This window comes from Mauremys reevesii, linkage group 3 (genome assembly GCF_016161935.1).
Source record: "Mauremys reevesii isolate NIE-2019 linkage group 3, ASM1616193v1, whole genome shotgun sequence".
Taxonomy (NCBI): domain Eukaryota; kingdom Metazoa; phylum Chordata; order Testudines; family Geoemydidae; genus Mauremys; species Mauremys reevesii.
This window is the reverse complement of record NC_052625.1, coordinates 129630949-129646690: the sequence shown is the minus strand read 5'-3', so window position 1 is coordinate 129646690 and position 15742 is coordinate 129630949. Positions and strand designations below refer to the sequence as shown.

General features: G+C 39.2%; 1 protein-coding gene across 4 annotated transcripts in view; it reads left to right on the top strand.

Moving 5' to 3' along the window:
• The window catches only part of CRYBG1 (crystallin beta-gamma domain containing 1), a 167556-nt gene that overhangs the window by 134145 nt on the left and 17669 nt on the right, over positions 1–15742 (top strand). For all 4 annotated transcript variants that reach the window (XM_039529215.1, XM_039529216.1, XM_039529218.1 and 1 more), the window contains 7 exons: positions 255–412; positions 1176–1302; positions 1390–1535; positions 9898–10024; positions 10201–10233; positions 13327–13439; positions 13784–13913. In XM_039529215.1, coding sequence (XP_039385149.1) covers positions 255–412; positions 1176–1302; positions 1390–1535; positions 9898–10024; positions 10201–10233; positions 13327–13439; positions 13784–13913 — 834 coding nt within the window. The remainder of the gene's footprint in view (positions 1–254; positions 413–1175; positions 1303–1389; positions 1536–9897; positions 10025–10200; positions 10234–13326; positions 13440–13783; positions 13914–15742) is intronic.

Genomic DNA, 15742 nt, shown 5'->3' with positions numbered 1-15742 from the left:
ACACAGTGATACTGCAACTTTTGTAATATCTGATTACCAGTCACTAATTAGGTGTATGATGGCACAGCACTCACTTATACAGTGACTGGATAATAAATATTAGAGCAGACCCCTGAGCCAGTATAGAGACCCACATATTAGTTTCGTAGTCTAATCCTTCGTTCATTTTGTGCTATGCACCTAAAGTCAATCTGCTGTCAAAACTTGTAACTAATGCACTTTTTCAGTAACTGCCACTTTCATCTTTGCTACAGGTAATCATTTACGAGAAGCCTTTCTTCAAAGGGAAACACATGAAACTGGAATCAGAAATACTCACTCTTGTTGAGGAAGAAAAGCAAAAAGAAGAATCTGGAGAAAATAAGACACTGCCACTTATATCAGTGGGGTCCATAAAAGTGTTGGAAGGAGTGTAAGTAGAGGAAAATGCCACAAACAGTTCTAAATTGCAGAATAAAGGAAAGGCTGTTGCAAATAATAACACCATAGTGTCGGAAATTGCACTAGATAAGATGCAACGTACAGTTGCTGTCTTCGTCTTCATAGCTATTTCATTGGGTTAAATCAATGCAAATAACCAGATTCTATGGTGCATTCTAGACGACTAGTGGCGCTCTGTCATCACAAAGCAGCCAGATCTGGCTAGGTGAGATTTCCCCTGGTATGGGGAGCTCTTGGCTAGTGCAGGGCTGGTGCGCCCAGCACCTGTGCTGCCACCTTACCCCATTTCCACCATAAGTAAAAAGGAGGCAATTGCTAGAGCATGCACTCCGCCAGACGGTGTAGGTTAGAGCAGCACCGCCGGCTTCTCTAACCTAAGCTAGGTACTGCACATGTATACCCTGAGAACAAGGGAGCCTCCCTCTTTGGTGTGCCAAGCAAACAGTCACCCTGTGGTGACTTTGAACCTAAGGCTCCTCATTTCATCTATCCTAGGAAAAGGTTTTATTTTATTCAGATTTTATCTCACTTATCCCTTTTCCGTCTGGGTTGATTAAAAAGACAGCTTCCTTTCAACAGGGCCAAAGTTCAGGAGTTCCTTATATTTTTAAAAAGAATTCACCTGTCTTAGCTCAATATTATTGCTGTTTTGAAGGATTATGGGATAAATTCAGCTCTGTGTTTAGTGGCAAGGTTCCATTCTCATGTGCTTTTTTCCCCCATCCGATATTTAGTTGGGTTGCTTACGAGAAACCAGGATTTGCAGGTCATCAATATTTGCTGGAAGAAGGCGCGTACCAGGAATGGAAAGATTGGGGTGGTTACAGTGAAGAGCTTCAGTCGCTGCGACCTGTTCTAGGTGTAAGTTCCAAGAAGATCTAATATTTGCTACTTGAGTGCAGTGAAACGTTTTATTACATTTTCCTTTATTTTTGTTTGCTTCAACAGGATTTCACAAACCCACACATGATAATGTACAGTGAAAAAGACTTTGGGACTAAAGGTTCCAGTATTAATGTATTAGGAATTATTTCCAATTTGAGAGACACTGGATATGGACTGAGGACACAATCCATACATGTTTTAAGTGGAGTGTAAGTGATATTCTTAATTACATTTTTCCTTGTTAGTGATTCTTTTTAGAATAAATTAGCAAATAATTTAATGTTTTACTGCTCTCTGTTTTTAATATCTGTGATGAAATCCGTATGGGAATATAATTCCCTGTCTGTGATTGCACAGAACAAAGAAGAATGTGGCTGTTTGTAAATAAATGTACTATGAAATTTATTTTCTTCCTATAACAAGAGGGAATGTTCTTAGGAAACACTGGCCTATTGATTTGCAAATGATGAATGTCTGTAAATTAGCTGTTCATCAGAGAATACATAATAGGATGCCGTTGTAGAATTTTTAAGATGTTAAACAGCAGAATTGCTCTGGGACTAATTTGCTATTCTGACCAAAATTTCATGTGTTTTACCTGAGGCAAATAGTGTAATCACTTTTTCCCTCAGTTCCCTATCTGAAAAATGGGGGATAATATTTACCAAGTTCACAGATGTGTTGTGAGGATAAATACTTGGAAGGCATTTGTGTGAGGTTGTGATGTGGGCCATGATATATTTGTGTTTTTTAGGACGTCTTTGGAACAGGATACTTTTTCATAGTGAATATTTTATTTTTGTTGGGAAATATCCTGTTCAGTTGGGATTTTGTTTTTCTTTATGGTATGCGTAAGGTAAATGTATCTACTTGCAATTCAAATTATTATGAATCCTTATCAAACATATATTCATATAGTCCTTAGAGGACTCAACTTAATTTTGTGATGCTACATAATGAGTTCATCTTATATTGTCACTAAAATGAGACTAGTAGCTAAATCATCGGTTAGTGAATGCATGCTTGAAGATTTAGAAGCATGTGGTACTTCCAGTGGCATATGTAAAAGCCCGACTCTAGCTTGCTTCACTGAGTTGCTACTTTTCCTCACCTTTTCCATTTATTTTTCACTGGGGCTCGCTACAGGGAGGATTTTCCTCATGAGGCTTCTGAGCCCAACAAGTAGCATGACAAATTCTAAACATCCTCGTACTCAGTCTGATCACATGTAACTGTAGGGAGGGTTAGATCCATTTTGATATCTTAAGTAAAATATTTTGATTTTAGTTGCTAAGTGAGAATAAAATAAAATAAAAATTGCATTAGGATTTATGTGCTTTTTTTTTCTTTTTTGCTAGTACAGAATGATACTTTGAACCAAAGTTTCCTCTTAAGATATAGTATCAGAGGGGTAGCCGTGTTAGTCTGGTTCTGTAGAAGCAGCAAAGAATCCTGTGGCACCTTATAGACTAACAGATGTTTTGCAGCATGAGCTTTCGTGGGTGAAAGCTTTGCTGCTTCTTAAGATATAATTGCTCTGTGATGAGACCTTCAGGCTAAACCCTTGCTAGGACTAGTATTTTCTACAGCAGTTTGTTTTGGAAAGACAGACAAGTGTTAGGCAGCATGTTCCAAGATGCACAAAATTAATGTGAGTGATAGCACTGAAGGAATTTCAGACACATTGGTGCTTGATTCTCCCTCCACAACATTTAGCTATCTCTCATTGAAGGACCCCACCCTAAACCTCACCCTGCACTGTCTTTATGAAGGCAGAGCTCCTTTTGATATTTCAGTGCGAGTTTTGCAGGAGTAAGGGCTGCAGGTTCATACTCACTGACTTAGCTGCAAACATTGTTCCTAAGGCAGCCCTTTTTACATGGCAGTCTTTGCATCCACTGAGCGCCTTTTGTACTCTTGGGTACACAGGGAAGTAAGATGGGAGGCAGTCTCCTCCCACCGTAACCTGGAGAAGGGTGAAAACCTCCTATCTCAGCCTCTACACAACCATTGGGACAGCATGTCTGATCTCTGTTACAATAAAGAAGGGACTCCTGATTTTTAGCTTCTGACCATTTTTATTACTCATATTTTATTGGGGAAAAATATTGTTGACCTCAGATGTGAAGACTTTAAGTGAAGGATTATGGGTTGGCAGGGACAGCTATAAGTCAATTATTTTTTTTTATCGTGTCTCGTTGCTGCCACCTCCTCCTGCAATCTCTCCCCTCTATGTTCCGTTCTTTTAAATAAATGCTTCCTACTAATGAACAGTTAATTCAGGTAGCATGGGCTCTTACCAAAGGACTATCATACTATTTTTGTAGTGTTTCATATTTTTTCATATAGGATATATGGTGTCCAAAGGATTCTTTAAACTGCTAAAGTATTAATATTTCAGAAGGACATTGCAGAAATGTTTATAAAAAATAACTTTCAGGAAACCAAGCCATATTTGTAATGAATATTTGTTCTGTAAAGTGTTAGGTATGTATTTGGGAAAACAAATTGTAATTCTTCCCTTGCCAAAAAAAATCAGTTGTTTTATGGTGGTGGTGTATAAGGTGCTGAAATACGGGGTCCATGAAAGCTGCTGAATTTACTTGCTTTGGAAAGTCAGCTTGTCGTACCCCACAGACCTCTTACAGCTGGGCAGCGGCAGTACAAGCTCCACACACTTTTACTCATTTGCCTGAGATCTGAAAACCTGGAAGAACCACACCATTTAATTGAAGAGTGTTCTGTTCAGTCTCCAGGCCCATTTAATCCTTAATATATTCGCTGAGACAGCAGACTAAGGTGTTAATTGCAAAGACAGGGACGTTTGCCTACTAAGAATGCAAAGCTACCATTTCATTTCACATAGGCCACTGAACAGACAGTAAATGGTAACAACTTTCAGTCAAGAACCCCTTCCAAATTTGAATCTGTAACCAAAGACCCCATTGTCCAGCTATACCGAGAGAATGTCAGGAAACACTTGATATGATTTTAATCAGGCCACAACTCTATTATTCGATGTCTGGGACTACCCGGCAGATAAAAGGGTACAGTGCAGGTAGCTCTATGTTCATTCACTATCTACCTTGGGGGCTTCTGCCAGCTCCCATCTTTTTCCATCCTTGTCCTTCAGCCAACCCATTGTTGGGACCTTACCATTTCTCCCCCAAACGAGGGTTAAGGTGGACTATAAGAGAAAGGGTTGGCTCCCTGCCATACCAGACATGGGAGCCCTTAAGTCCTCTCTCCCATTCCACTCCTTTAACAAATATCTCCTTTTTAAGTCCTTTACCAAGCCATTTATCTGGTCACTCTGTCCCTTCCCTGTGGAGCATCTGCACTAGACATCTTCCCCACACTTCTATAATGAGTTGCAACATCATAGCCTAACTTAGAATCATAGAATCTCAGGGTTGGAAGGGACCTCAAGAGGTCATCTAGTCCAACCCCCTGCTCAAAGCAGGACCAAACCCAACTAAATCATCCCAGCCAGGGCTTTGTCAAGCCTGACCTTAAAAACCTCTAAGGAAGGAGATTCTACTACCTCCCTAGGTAACCCATTCCAGTTCTTCACCACCCTACTAGTGAAAAAGTTTTTCCTAATATCCAGCCTAAACCTCCCCCTCTGCAACTTGAGACCATTACTCCTTGTTCTGTCATCTTCTACCACTGAGAACAGTCTAGATCCATCCTCTTTGGAACCCCCTTTCAGGTAGTTGAAAGCAGCTATCAAATCCCCCCTCATTCTTCTCTTCTGCAGACTAAACAATCCCAGTTCCCTCAGCCTCTCCTCATAAGTCATGTGCTCCAGCCCCCTAATCATTTTTGTTGCCCTCCGCTGGACTCTCTCCAATTTATCCACATCCTTCTTGTAGTGTGGGGCCCAAAACTGGACACAGTACTCCAAATGAGGCCTCACCAACTTCCCTACTCACCCTGACAAAGTCCCCCTGGAACCGACTGTGGGGATGGTGAAAACCCCCTACTACACCTAGGCCGATCTGGTGGTGAGGGAAAAATTCCTTTCCAGCCCCCCTAGAAAGAAGCAGCTAGCGTGAAGCCCACAGCAGGTCCTGACCAAACCTGGTATTTTTCCCCCTCAAGGGGAGGCAGGGTGGGTGCTACTCCGCCTGGTCTGAGGAAAAGGGGCTTCTGCCAGACTTGCCCCTTTTGAACTTCCAAGCCCTTCTGGTCCCTGGGGATGAGTCAGCATCGCCACACTGACCCACTCCCCCTTTTGCAGCAGCTTCTGTTCCTTGCTCCCCCTCCTGGCTGTAAAGAGCTATTCCCTCTTCCCCAGCAAGCCAGACAGCACCCCTCTACCCCCATTTAAAGGTGCAGTCATTATCAATTAGCAATTCTCTGAGCTATTTAGACTGCAAAATACCATTAAATAGGCTGGTAGGCCATAGATGCAGTAATGGTTTGTTGTTACATTTTTAAGTCGCTCATCTGATATCTTTTTAGATTAAAATGTAAATTTTTAACAAAGATGTGAACAATTCAGTGACTTTTTTTCAAGAATTACATATATGTGTTTTTAGCTATACTATTTTCAAACACTACATGCTTGTTTCTAAGGATTACTTTCACTTTTGCATATATTGTATTGTAAACAAATTGGAATAAAACATCACCGTTTACGGCATATTTTACAACAAATCATTACTAGTTTCATTCTTCAGAAATTTTCCAGGAACTATCCCAGCATAGTTTGTTAGAAAATCCAGGAAATTATTTTGTCATTTGAAAAAAGGAATACCTTTAAAAAGAGCCACTTTGCTTTCTTAAGTCAGCATTGATATCTACTTCCATGTTGGCATCTTTTCAATTGGCAGAAAATGGAAGCATTTATAGTGGAAAAAGGTAACACCCATAAAACAAGTTTAAACAGATACTAGAAGAAGCTTCTTGTGAGTATACAGTGTTTCTGAATTCCTGCTTAGTTTTTACTCGTCAAGCTCAATCACTATTTGTTTTAAGAAATAATCATATTAACTTATTTTGCAAAATACAAATGTTAATTGGATTAAACTTGACCTTGGGTCTTTAACCAAGAGTAAATTTGGTTCTGGTCCTTTGTTTAATTTAGGCAAAAACTCCCCCAGTCCCAGTTCCCATAAACATTTGTTAACTACGCTGTGCTTCTTCTAGTTTGACTACCTTTTCCTAATTTTCAGGTAATTAGTGTACAGTGTGGATCTGACCTTCTTTACCAAATAAAATGAACTTGCAAGAAGGCTTAAGAAGTGGTTAGTTCTACTAAGAAGCGGTTTTTATTACAGACTGTTGTAGGGACATAGGACCTAATCCTGAGCTGTCCCAAGTATCCACAATTCTCATTCAGTTACCCATTATCATTCTTTTAGATCACCCACTGGCCACAAAAATATGGTTGTAGAAGTACTTCCAATGATTAGCATGTTACTCCCATGTAGCTGTTTGCACTGGCTTCCAGCTGATTTCTGAGTGATCTTAAAGGTATTGGTTTTGGTCTGTAAAGCCACAAATGGGCCCTGATTCAGAAAACCACTTAAGCACATGCATAAGTCCTCTCCTGTTAAGGACAGCACCTAACTATTTGCTCAAGTCCTATTGACTTCATTGGGACTTAAGTATGTGCTTAACTTTATGCATATGATAAAATGCTACTTTGAATAGGGATGCTTTCTTGAATTAGGACTATGGTTCTTGGATACTTCATGTGATACCATAGTAGTGCTACCCGCTGATGTGCTGAAGCATACAGCCCTCTTTAAGCAGGTGGAGGATGGAGATAGAGTGGTGTTGCATAGTATGGAGAGAGATGCTCAAGGGGGATCTGGCATGTATTAACACTCCCACTTAAATTTAGTATCACAAATATTTATTTTCATGGTAGTAAATATAGTTTGAAATAATTGAAATATAATTTGAGGTCATTTAAAAAAAATTGTTAGGATTATTCATGAAGTTTAGTGATACCCAGATGTGTGTGTAATTGAAAGGCAGTTTCATTTTCAAAGCTTCTGGCATATGTGACCTAATGATTTAGTATGCACACTTCAAACATTTTTAACTTTTGTGGTTACTTTACCATACATACTTATGTCACTTTGATTAAGTAGTTTTAAAATGACTTGGGTGTGTGTCCTGGAATATGCCTTAAATTAATAGTGAATAACATGTTAAAAGACTAATTTATACATGAGTCAGAAGGAGAGGTAACATGAAGGATTATAAGAATGTGTTCACTGTGGACAAATCATTCAAAGCTTGAGTACCAGTTTTATGTATTTTAATGACTGTTGTACTCCTCATGTCAGATTCTCAGTTGGTATAAATCAACTTCGTTTAATTTAAGTTAGTGGAGCTGTCCCACTTTACAGCTGCTGAGAATGAGGCTCCTTGTGCTTTGTCAATAGAATCTGTTCTTCAGTACAGAGATGTCCTCTTCTGGTGAACTTCTTGTATGTAGTGAAAGTTAATTTACAGTGAAGTAAAATGGAAATTCCATATTATTTTAACGCATTATGGTATGAAAATTGCAGTTCTGGACATTGGGAAATGGTGAAATTCTTGGGGGGAGAGTCTTACCTATAAGTAGGTTTCAGTGCATGAACTCAGTGTGATGAGATGGCTAAGAGAGCAAATGCAATTTTGGGTATAAGCAAGGGAGGATATTGATAGAAGTAGGGCAATGTTATTATCCCTGCATACAGTTTTAGTGAGACTGTTACTCGAATATTGTATCCAGTTCTGCTCTCTGCACTTTAGAAGCGATATTGACAAATGGGAAAAGGTTCAGGAAAAGGTAAAAAAATTATTTGAAGTCTGCAAAACCTGCCTTACAGAGAAAGACTAAAGAAATTCCATCTATCTAGCTTATAGCAAAGAGAAGGTAAACAGCGGAAAGTACTTAGATCATGGGGAGACATGCAATAGGAGAGGCTCCTCATGTTGCAGGCAAATGCATAACAAGATTAAATGAAGCTAAATATATTCAGATAACAAATAAGTTGCACATTTTTATCAGTGAGAGTAATTAACCACCAGAACAACTTACTTGGGGATATGGTAGATTCCCCATCACTTGAATTCTTTAAATCAAGTTTGGATGTCTTTCTAGAACATATGTTCTTGCTGAACTAGAAGTTAGGGGCTTGATGTAGAAATTCTGTGGTCTTTTCTATGCATATGGTTGGACTCATCATGATCCCATGCAGCCTTAAAACCTTTGAATCTGTTAAGATATTTCATTTAGTTTTAGCATTTAGTTTTGTGAGGGAGAAATCCTTCCCTTTGGTGGCATATTTCCTGGGCCGGCTCCAGACCCCAGCGCGCCAAGCAGGCGCGTGGGGCGGCATTGTCCTGGCAGGGCGGCATTTGGCTCCGGCGGACCTTCTGCAGTCATGCCTGCGGGAGGTCCACCGGAGCCCCGAGACGAGCGGACCTGCCGCAGGCATGACTGCGGAGGGTGCGCTGGTCCGGCAGCTCGGACGGAGCTCCCGCAGGTATGCCTGCGGATGCTCCACCGGAGCCGCGGGACCACGGGACGGTCCGCAGGCACTTCTGCCCCAGCCGCGGGACCGGGGAAGGGCGGCGCGAGCGGCGCAGCGCGCCGCCCTGCTTGGGGCGGCAGAATTTCTAGAGCCACCCCTGCATATTTCCTAGCAGGAAGGACACTTTACCTTAACAGGCTTTTGTAAATGAGCCAAATGTTTTTGTTTAGGTGCAATGTCACATAAAAAAAATCCTCTTCGATCAGGTTCATTTTTTATGAAATGCATAACATGTTATTGTAGCAGAGTATCCTTAATGCTTTGTTCATCATGCAAAAATTTGTTTCCAAACATCCTCACATTTTACAAGAGAAGAGCTAAGAAATAAAAATTATAGAAGTAGTAACAAAAGCTTTAGATTTGAAACAGCTCAAAATATTCTCTCTGATCAGGGACAAAACAAATGAGCATCTTGCCAGATAAAATACATAGAGCCTCATGTGGCTTGCAGTAGCTAATTTGAAAAGAGTGTTGAAATTTCTTCTGTTTTTTGTTTTCCCCAAAATCTTAATACATAAACAGTATCCATGGTGCGAAAGCATGACTGTTATTACTATAGATTTTTGAAGTGCAAACCATATATCGGTCTTTTGAGTTGCCTGTTGCAAAATCAGGCCCCCATATTTAAGTTTCCGAGTGCTGCTTGCGAAGTGCTGAACACCCACCACTCTCAGTGAAAACTGTGGTAGCAGGAGGGGCTGAGCACCTCAGGGTACTGGGGACGGCGCTAAAACTGTTGATGCAATGTACTATTTCTTTAATTTTGTGTTTTAACAGTGTTCTAGGCATACATTTACCCTTTGGAAATATCAGTAACATTAACTGTTTCTTCGATCACTTGATGATTGCCTGTTCTATTCATTCCTCTGAAGCACTTGGCATTGACCACTGTCAGAAGACAGGATACTGGGCCAGATGGACCTTTAGTCTGACCCAGTATGGCCGTTCTTATGTTCTTAAAACTTACATTAAGACAATAATAAATATTCACCAGTGTTTTGAAAAAAGTTTTTGGTATCTGTTTATTCAGGTGGGTAGTCTATGAGAATCCTGACTTTACAGGAGAACAGTACATCCTTGATAAAGGACTGTATCCCAGCATTGAGGCCTGGGGAGGCAAGAATAGTAAGATCTCTTCAGTTCAGCCCATAGTTGCGGTAAGGAAACCTTTTGTATTATTACATTTCATACATTTCTGCCAAATGATCGTAGCTATTTCTCCTGTTTTCTAATGAAATTTAGATTTGCTTAGGTTCTTAAAGCTGTAAGGTTTTGAATGCTTTTGCATTATTTCATCACTCTTAATATATTTTTTTTCCTCCAAACTTTTTAGGATACCATCAATAGCCAAATGGGGAAATTCAAGGTAAGACCCTTCTCTAAATTCGTAAAACAAATATATTCTAGTGTGTATAATGTATATATGTTTTTAAAAAGCAGTCATTCTTGAGCAAATGCCTAAGATGCCAAAATAATTGAATGGAGTGGTGTTTACTACATCCTGTCAAATTCAAGAAAACCTGTAATGTTCAGTAAATACCAATACTAATAGTTTTGTGTCAGTGTGTTCCTTTTTATGGGAGTAGTTGATGTTCTGTGACTCCATTTATCTTTAGCTCCCCATCTCTGCTTTAGCTTTCCCCATCCTCTCGTCCACCCTGCTGCTGTTTACTCAGTTTCCTGACCCTCAAGCATTTAAAAACTTCAGGAGCAAAGGGGTTATTGGTGCAATATCAAATGTTTAAAAATTAAGCAAAGAAGTCAGGAAATGCAGAGTTAATACAGCATTTCCTGATTTCTGTGAACTTAATGCAGTGTTAATATTCAGAAATTAACACAGTTTCTTCTCATAGATTCAGCACCCACCAAGTTAAAACTTGAAAAGACAAATATTAGAAGTGAATCAAAAAGTGGGGGTTAAATAGAAACCCCTTCTATCCATAAATAAAGTATAGTGTTAGCTAATATTGCTTGTTGAACATAGAAGAAACTTGCCTTTGGCAGTAGGTAATGTGCCTGATCAGTCTTAACTCTTCCTTTGCTACTTGTGTGTTTCAACTTTTTTTCAGCATCCTGAAAGTATGCATTGAAAATAGCTTGATGGATTAGTACCCTCATTCACAATTTTGCAACCTCCAAATTATTGCTCTCAAATTATGTCCTCAGTGGAGTTACACAGATGTAGCAGACCATAATCTGAGGGTAATGAGGTTAGAAATAGCCCTCCACTTAGAATTCAGTTAACAGCTCTGTTGATGGTATGCAAGCTATAAGAGAATCTAGGGGCTTGGCTACACTTGCAGATGTGCAGCGCTGGGAGTTACAGCTGTGTTTGTACAGCTGTGTAGGGAAAGCGCTGGTGTGTGGCCACACTCACAGCTACCAGCGCTGCAGTGTGACCACATTTGCAGCGCTGTTGGGAGTGGTGCATTATGGGCACCTATCCCAGCGTTCAAGTGGCAGCAACATGCTTTTCAAAAGAGGGGGGTGGGGTGGAGTGTGACAGGGAGCGGGGGAGAGAGAGAGAGTGAGTGAGTGGATTTTTGGAGCTGACACTGTGCGTCAGCTCCCTGCCTTGCAAAATCTGAACATTTCCTCGACCCCTCATTCACTCTTAACTGCAAATAGCCTGCAGACCAGATAAGCAGCTGCTCCAACAGACTCTCTTTCTCCCCCTCCCTCCCCGCTGTTTCTCTCCTCAAGCAAATACTAAGCTGTAGACATTCATCCCCCTGCCTGCCTCATTCACAGCAAGGTAGTGGGTTATCTCAATTGATTGTTCACAGTCAGTTACAGATTGATCACAGCAAACAAGAGCTGTGTTTGTTTTTTAGATAAGCAGCTCCCGGAGCCCCGAGTTCACAACAAAACAAAGAGAGGCATCATAACAAAACAAAGAGAGTAATTTAGTTAAAAGCATTCTGGGATATCTCCTAATACCCTGGAGGCCAATAACAGTGCTGGTGTGTGGCCACACTTGACGAGCAGCGCTGCATCACCAGCGCTGCACTCGTTATACCCCAAGCAGACCAGGTGTACAGCCAGCGCTGCAGCCAGGGAGTTGCAGCGATGGATGTGCCTTGCAGGTTGGTCAGTTACTAAGTTGCAGCGCTGTAAAGCCTCCACCAGCGCTGCAACTCTCCAGTGTAGCCAAGCCCTAGGTCACTCTCTCTCATAGATCTATAGGGCTATCATGGTTTGAAGAGTAGTAAAATCTTACTTTTTGTCACTGATGCAAGGAGATATGACTCTGAATATGCAGAGGATACTTATCTGTTTAGTGAGATTACAGATATTAGTTTTTTTGGGTTTTTTTACAATGGGAAAGGTGTATGTTTTCATCGTTCCTTTAATAATAATAATAAAAATCATGCACAGATGAAACTTGAAAAAGTTCAGCCTAAATGGTAAATATAGCACAAAGTTCTGAGCCTGTGGGGAAAAAAGCCTTGTTTAACATGATTTGCATCCTTAACTGATATTGTGCCTTGCCAAAGCCTTGCTGAATACAGCTGTCTGTAGCTTTTGGGGAAAGAAATACCTCAAGGCTGCCCAGCCCCATGCATATTTTTGAAAAAGTGTCTACACCTGCATATTATATACATCTAAACAGATTCTTAAGTGAAAAAAGAAACACTGGACCTAAGTTTTCTTTGGGGACATATTCTGTTGTACATTATATTCCTGTTGTGGAAAATCTCTATGTGCCTGGACATGTACCTGTTTTAAGTGTGAATAAATATGGCATAATTATTTATTATAAGGATGATTTCTGTGTGACTAGGTTTAATTATTGGATCAACTGTCCTCCTAAAGTAATGAATATGAAAAAAACAAAAACAAATGTGTGTGTGGCTTTCAGCCTAGGGTGAAATTTTGAACAAGACAAAGAGGTTTGTAATGTAAGTGTTGACACAACTACAGCCCTAGCAGTACAAATACTATCTGTCTAATCTGGGAATTTATACCACACCCATCATCATGGTATCTGAGTGCCTTACAAAGTTCATACAACACTTTCATAGTCTGAGAAATCAGATCATATGATATGGATGAGAAAGGGAAAAATGTATTTCTAAGATTAAACTGATTAAAGAACCAGGACAGATAAGTTTGATAGACCATTTACCATCTTGCCTTACAAGGAAGTTTTAAAAATCTACTCTGGCAGATTTTTAAACAGGCTATCTCTGTTTACTAGTAATTGTTGAACAGTTTTGTATGTTGCTGAATGATTTACTGCAAAAAGTAATTTTCAATCTGGTTACCTGGCAATCTTTCAGAAAAGTAACTCGTGGATAATAGAATATGTTAATATTGCAAAACTGAAGGTTTCTGGTTTTTTTTAATTCATTTGAATATAACCATGGATGAAAGTAATATTTGACTTATCTAGTTAAAGGGTGCTGAGTGCATTATTATACAATATCCTTTTAATATATACATTATAATTTTAAAGGTCCAGCTATTTTCAGAGCCAGAATTCAAAGGTAACTGCCAAATATTTGAGAAAAATACCAGTTATATTGACGATTCATTTGCTACAAAGTCTTCAAAAGTTTTGGGCGGCAGGTAAGCATGGAATTATGATTATTGCAAAATCACTGAAATAAATTTTTTAAAATAAAAATATTACAACTTTCTGAAATTGGAAATTGATGAAGGATCCAGTTTCACATACCAACTGTGGAGTTTAAATGGAAGAAAAAAAGTTTTGCAATTCATCATGTGAATTTTTAATTCTCCAATACCTCTGAAGTTTTTCATGTTTCTCTCAGTAGCTTATTTCTGCTAAAATATTTCAAAGAGTGATTAAAATGATTGTTTACATGCTAAGGAATATTGGGAAGCACTGACAGAACTTTGGTTATGTGTGGAATACTTTAGTTATCAGATTTTTCCTTCTCTTCCTGCAGTTGGATTGCATATGATAAAGAAGATTTCTCTGGTAATCAGTATGTGTTAGAAGAAGGAACCTACTCTAATCTGTCTGCAATGGGATGTCCACCCCAAACAAGACTTAAATCTCTACATGTTATAAACATTGTAAGGATAACTGAATAAATACACACATAATAGGAGTATTTAACTTCTCATTTTTGCAGCCATATAAAGGACAGTGAAGTACAAGTGGTACAGGGACAAGTTGTTACTATTCAGTAGCTATGTGTAATGAGTTTGTTGGTCTCAGAGCATGAACCAAAAACTGCCATCATTATTGATAGCCGTCGTTGTAAAGGAGTAGAGGATGCCATAGGCAGAGCAACTGAATTGCTACTTTTTGCTGCTATTCATCTCCAAATTAGGGTTCAAGTATATTGGTGGGGAATTGTGGAGAAACTTCCCTGCTGCTGTCCATGCTGTATGTGCATAAAAAGTGGAATTCAAGCATGCAACTTCAGAAGAACTAAATTAATTATAAAATTCAGTTGTCATAATCATGAAAATTCCATTACTGTTCACTCACTCAGTGGTTCATTCTTCCAAAGAAGGTTCAACACCTCATGTATTCAAAAATCAGAATTCTATATCTCTATGCCAATATGGAATTTATAAGCTTTTTAAAGTATTATTCTGGTGCCAGCAAATAGGAAATAACATTTTAATAGCAAATGAGAAATCAAATGTGATTTTAATTTGCACTCATTACCCTTTAATGGGTCAGTTATGGAGTTTACTCAGCGCTATGATAGATCATTACAATAGATCGTTTGCAGAATCATGCAAATACATTTTAAAGCTGACATAAATTTAAACAAAATGTAGTCAAGAATCCAATGATAGGCTAGATCTACTACCACCAGCTGTTTGTACTATTTTTAGAAGAGAAAAAGTAAACTGTTGCTCCTTTTCATTGGGTTTGGCTATTATAATACTTACGTAACTCTTTGACAATATTGTTACTGCTCTAAAGAGAATCAGTATTAGTTGTCATTACTAGTCCCTATGGTGCCTTTTGAGGTACAATATAAACTCAGGAAAAGAGCCTCCCCCAGGTGTGCCATACTTTCTGCACTCCATTGCCATGCTGCTGATGCAGATACTGTTAAAAATAAAGAAAGAGTGGTCCTGAACATCCATAATGGTTGTTCTCAACCTTTAATTAAAATAGTCTAGTCCGTAGAGAGCTTTTATACATAAGCTATTGTTGTATTTGATATGCCTGTTTCGACTGTAGAAGGATCAACTCACTCTTGGAAAATTTGTACTTTGTGAAGGAGAACAGTGGTGTTCTGTTGACAAAACAAACAAATGGCAGCCATTGATTGTTAAAATTCATAAACACCACTAAGGTTTTTCTACCAGAGGTCATGTGAGGCTTAGCAGATAAGTATAAAGCAATTCCATGCCATTTATTTGCTTCCATACACTGCTGCTTACTTCTCCATAGAGGTTAACTCATTGATGGGATGATGAGCTGGGCAAGGCAATCAGTTTTCTACCTGATAGTATCTGTGTTATGGCAAACCAATATATGGAGTAAAAAGCAACAGACAAAAATGTGTTTGTGTAAAGCTCGTTTTCATAATTCTGCAAAGCTTTAAGATTTCTATTTCAGGTATTTAGTTTTCTGGTCAGATTTTTTGCCACGCTTCCAGTGATCCCAGTTCGTCTCAATACCCCATTTGCCTGCTTCTCCCATAACCGTCTCCACATTTTTTCACCTGCAGCTTCTACACACGTAGCACCTAATGCATCAGGCCACTACCTTTGCCTCATTTAAATGCCTTCTAATGAGACACATACAAGAAATAAGAGGCCAATTTTTCAAAGCATCTAAGATTTTGGAGCACAATCCTCTTTGAAAGCCACTGAGCCCTGTGTTCTTAAATCCTTTAGGTATTCTTGAAAAGTTCCCTGTAGGTCAGTAAAGT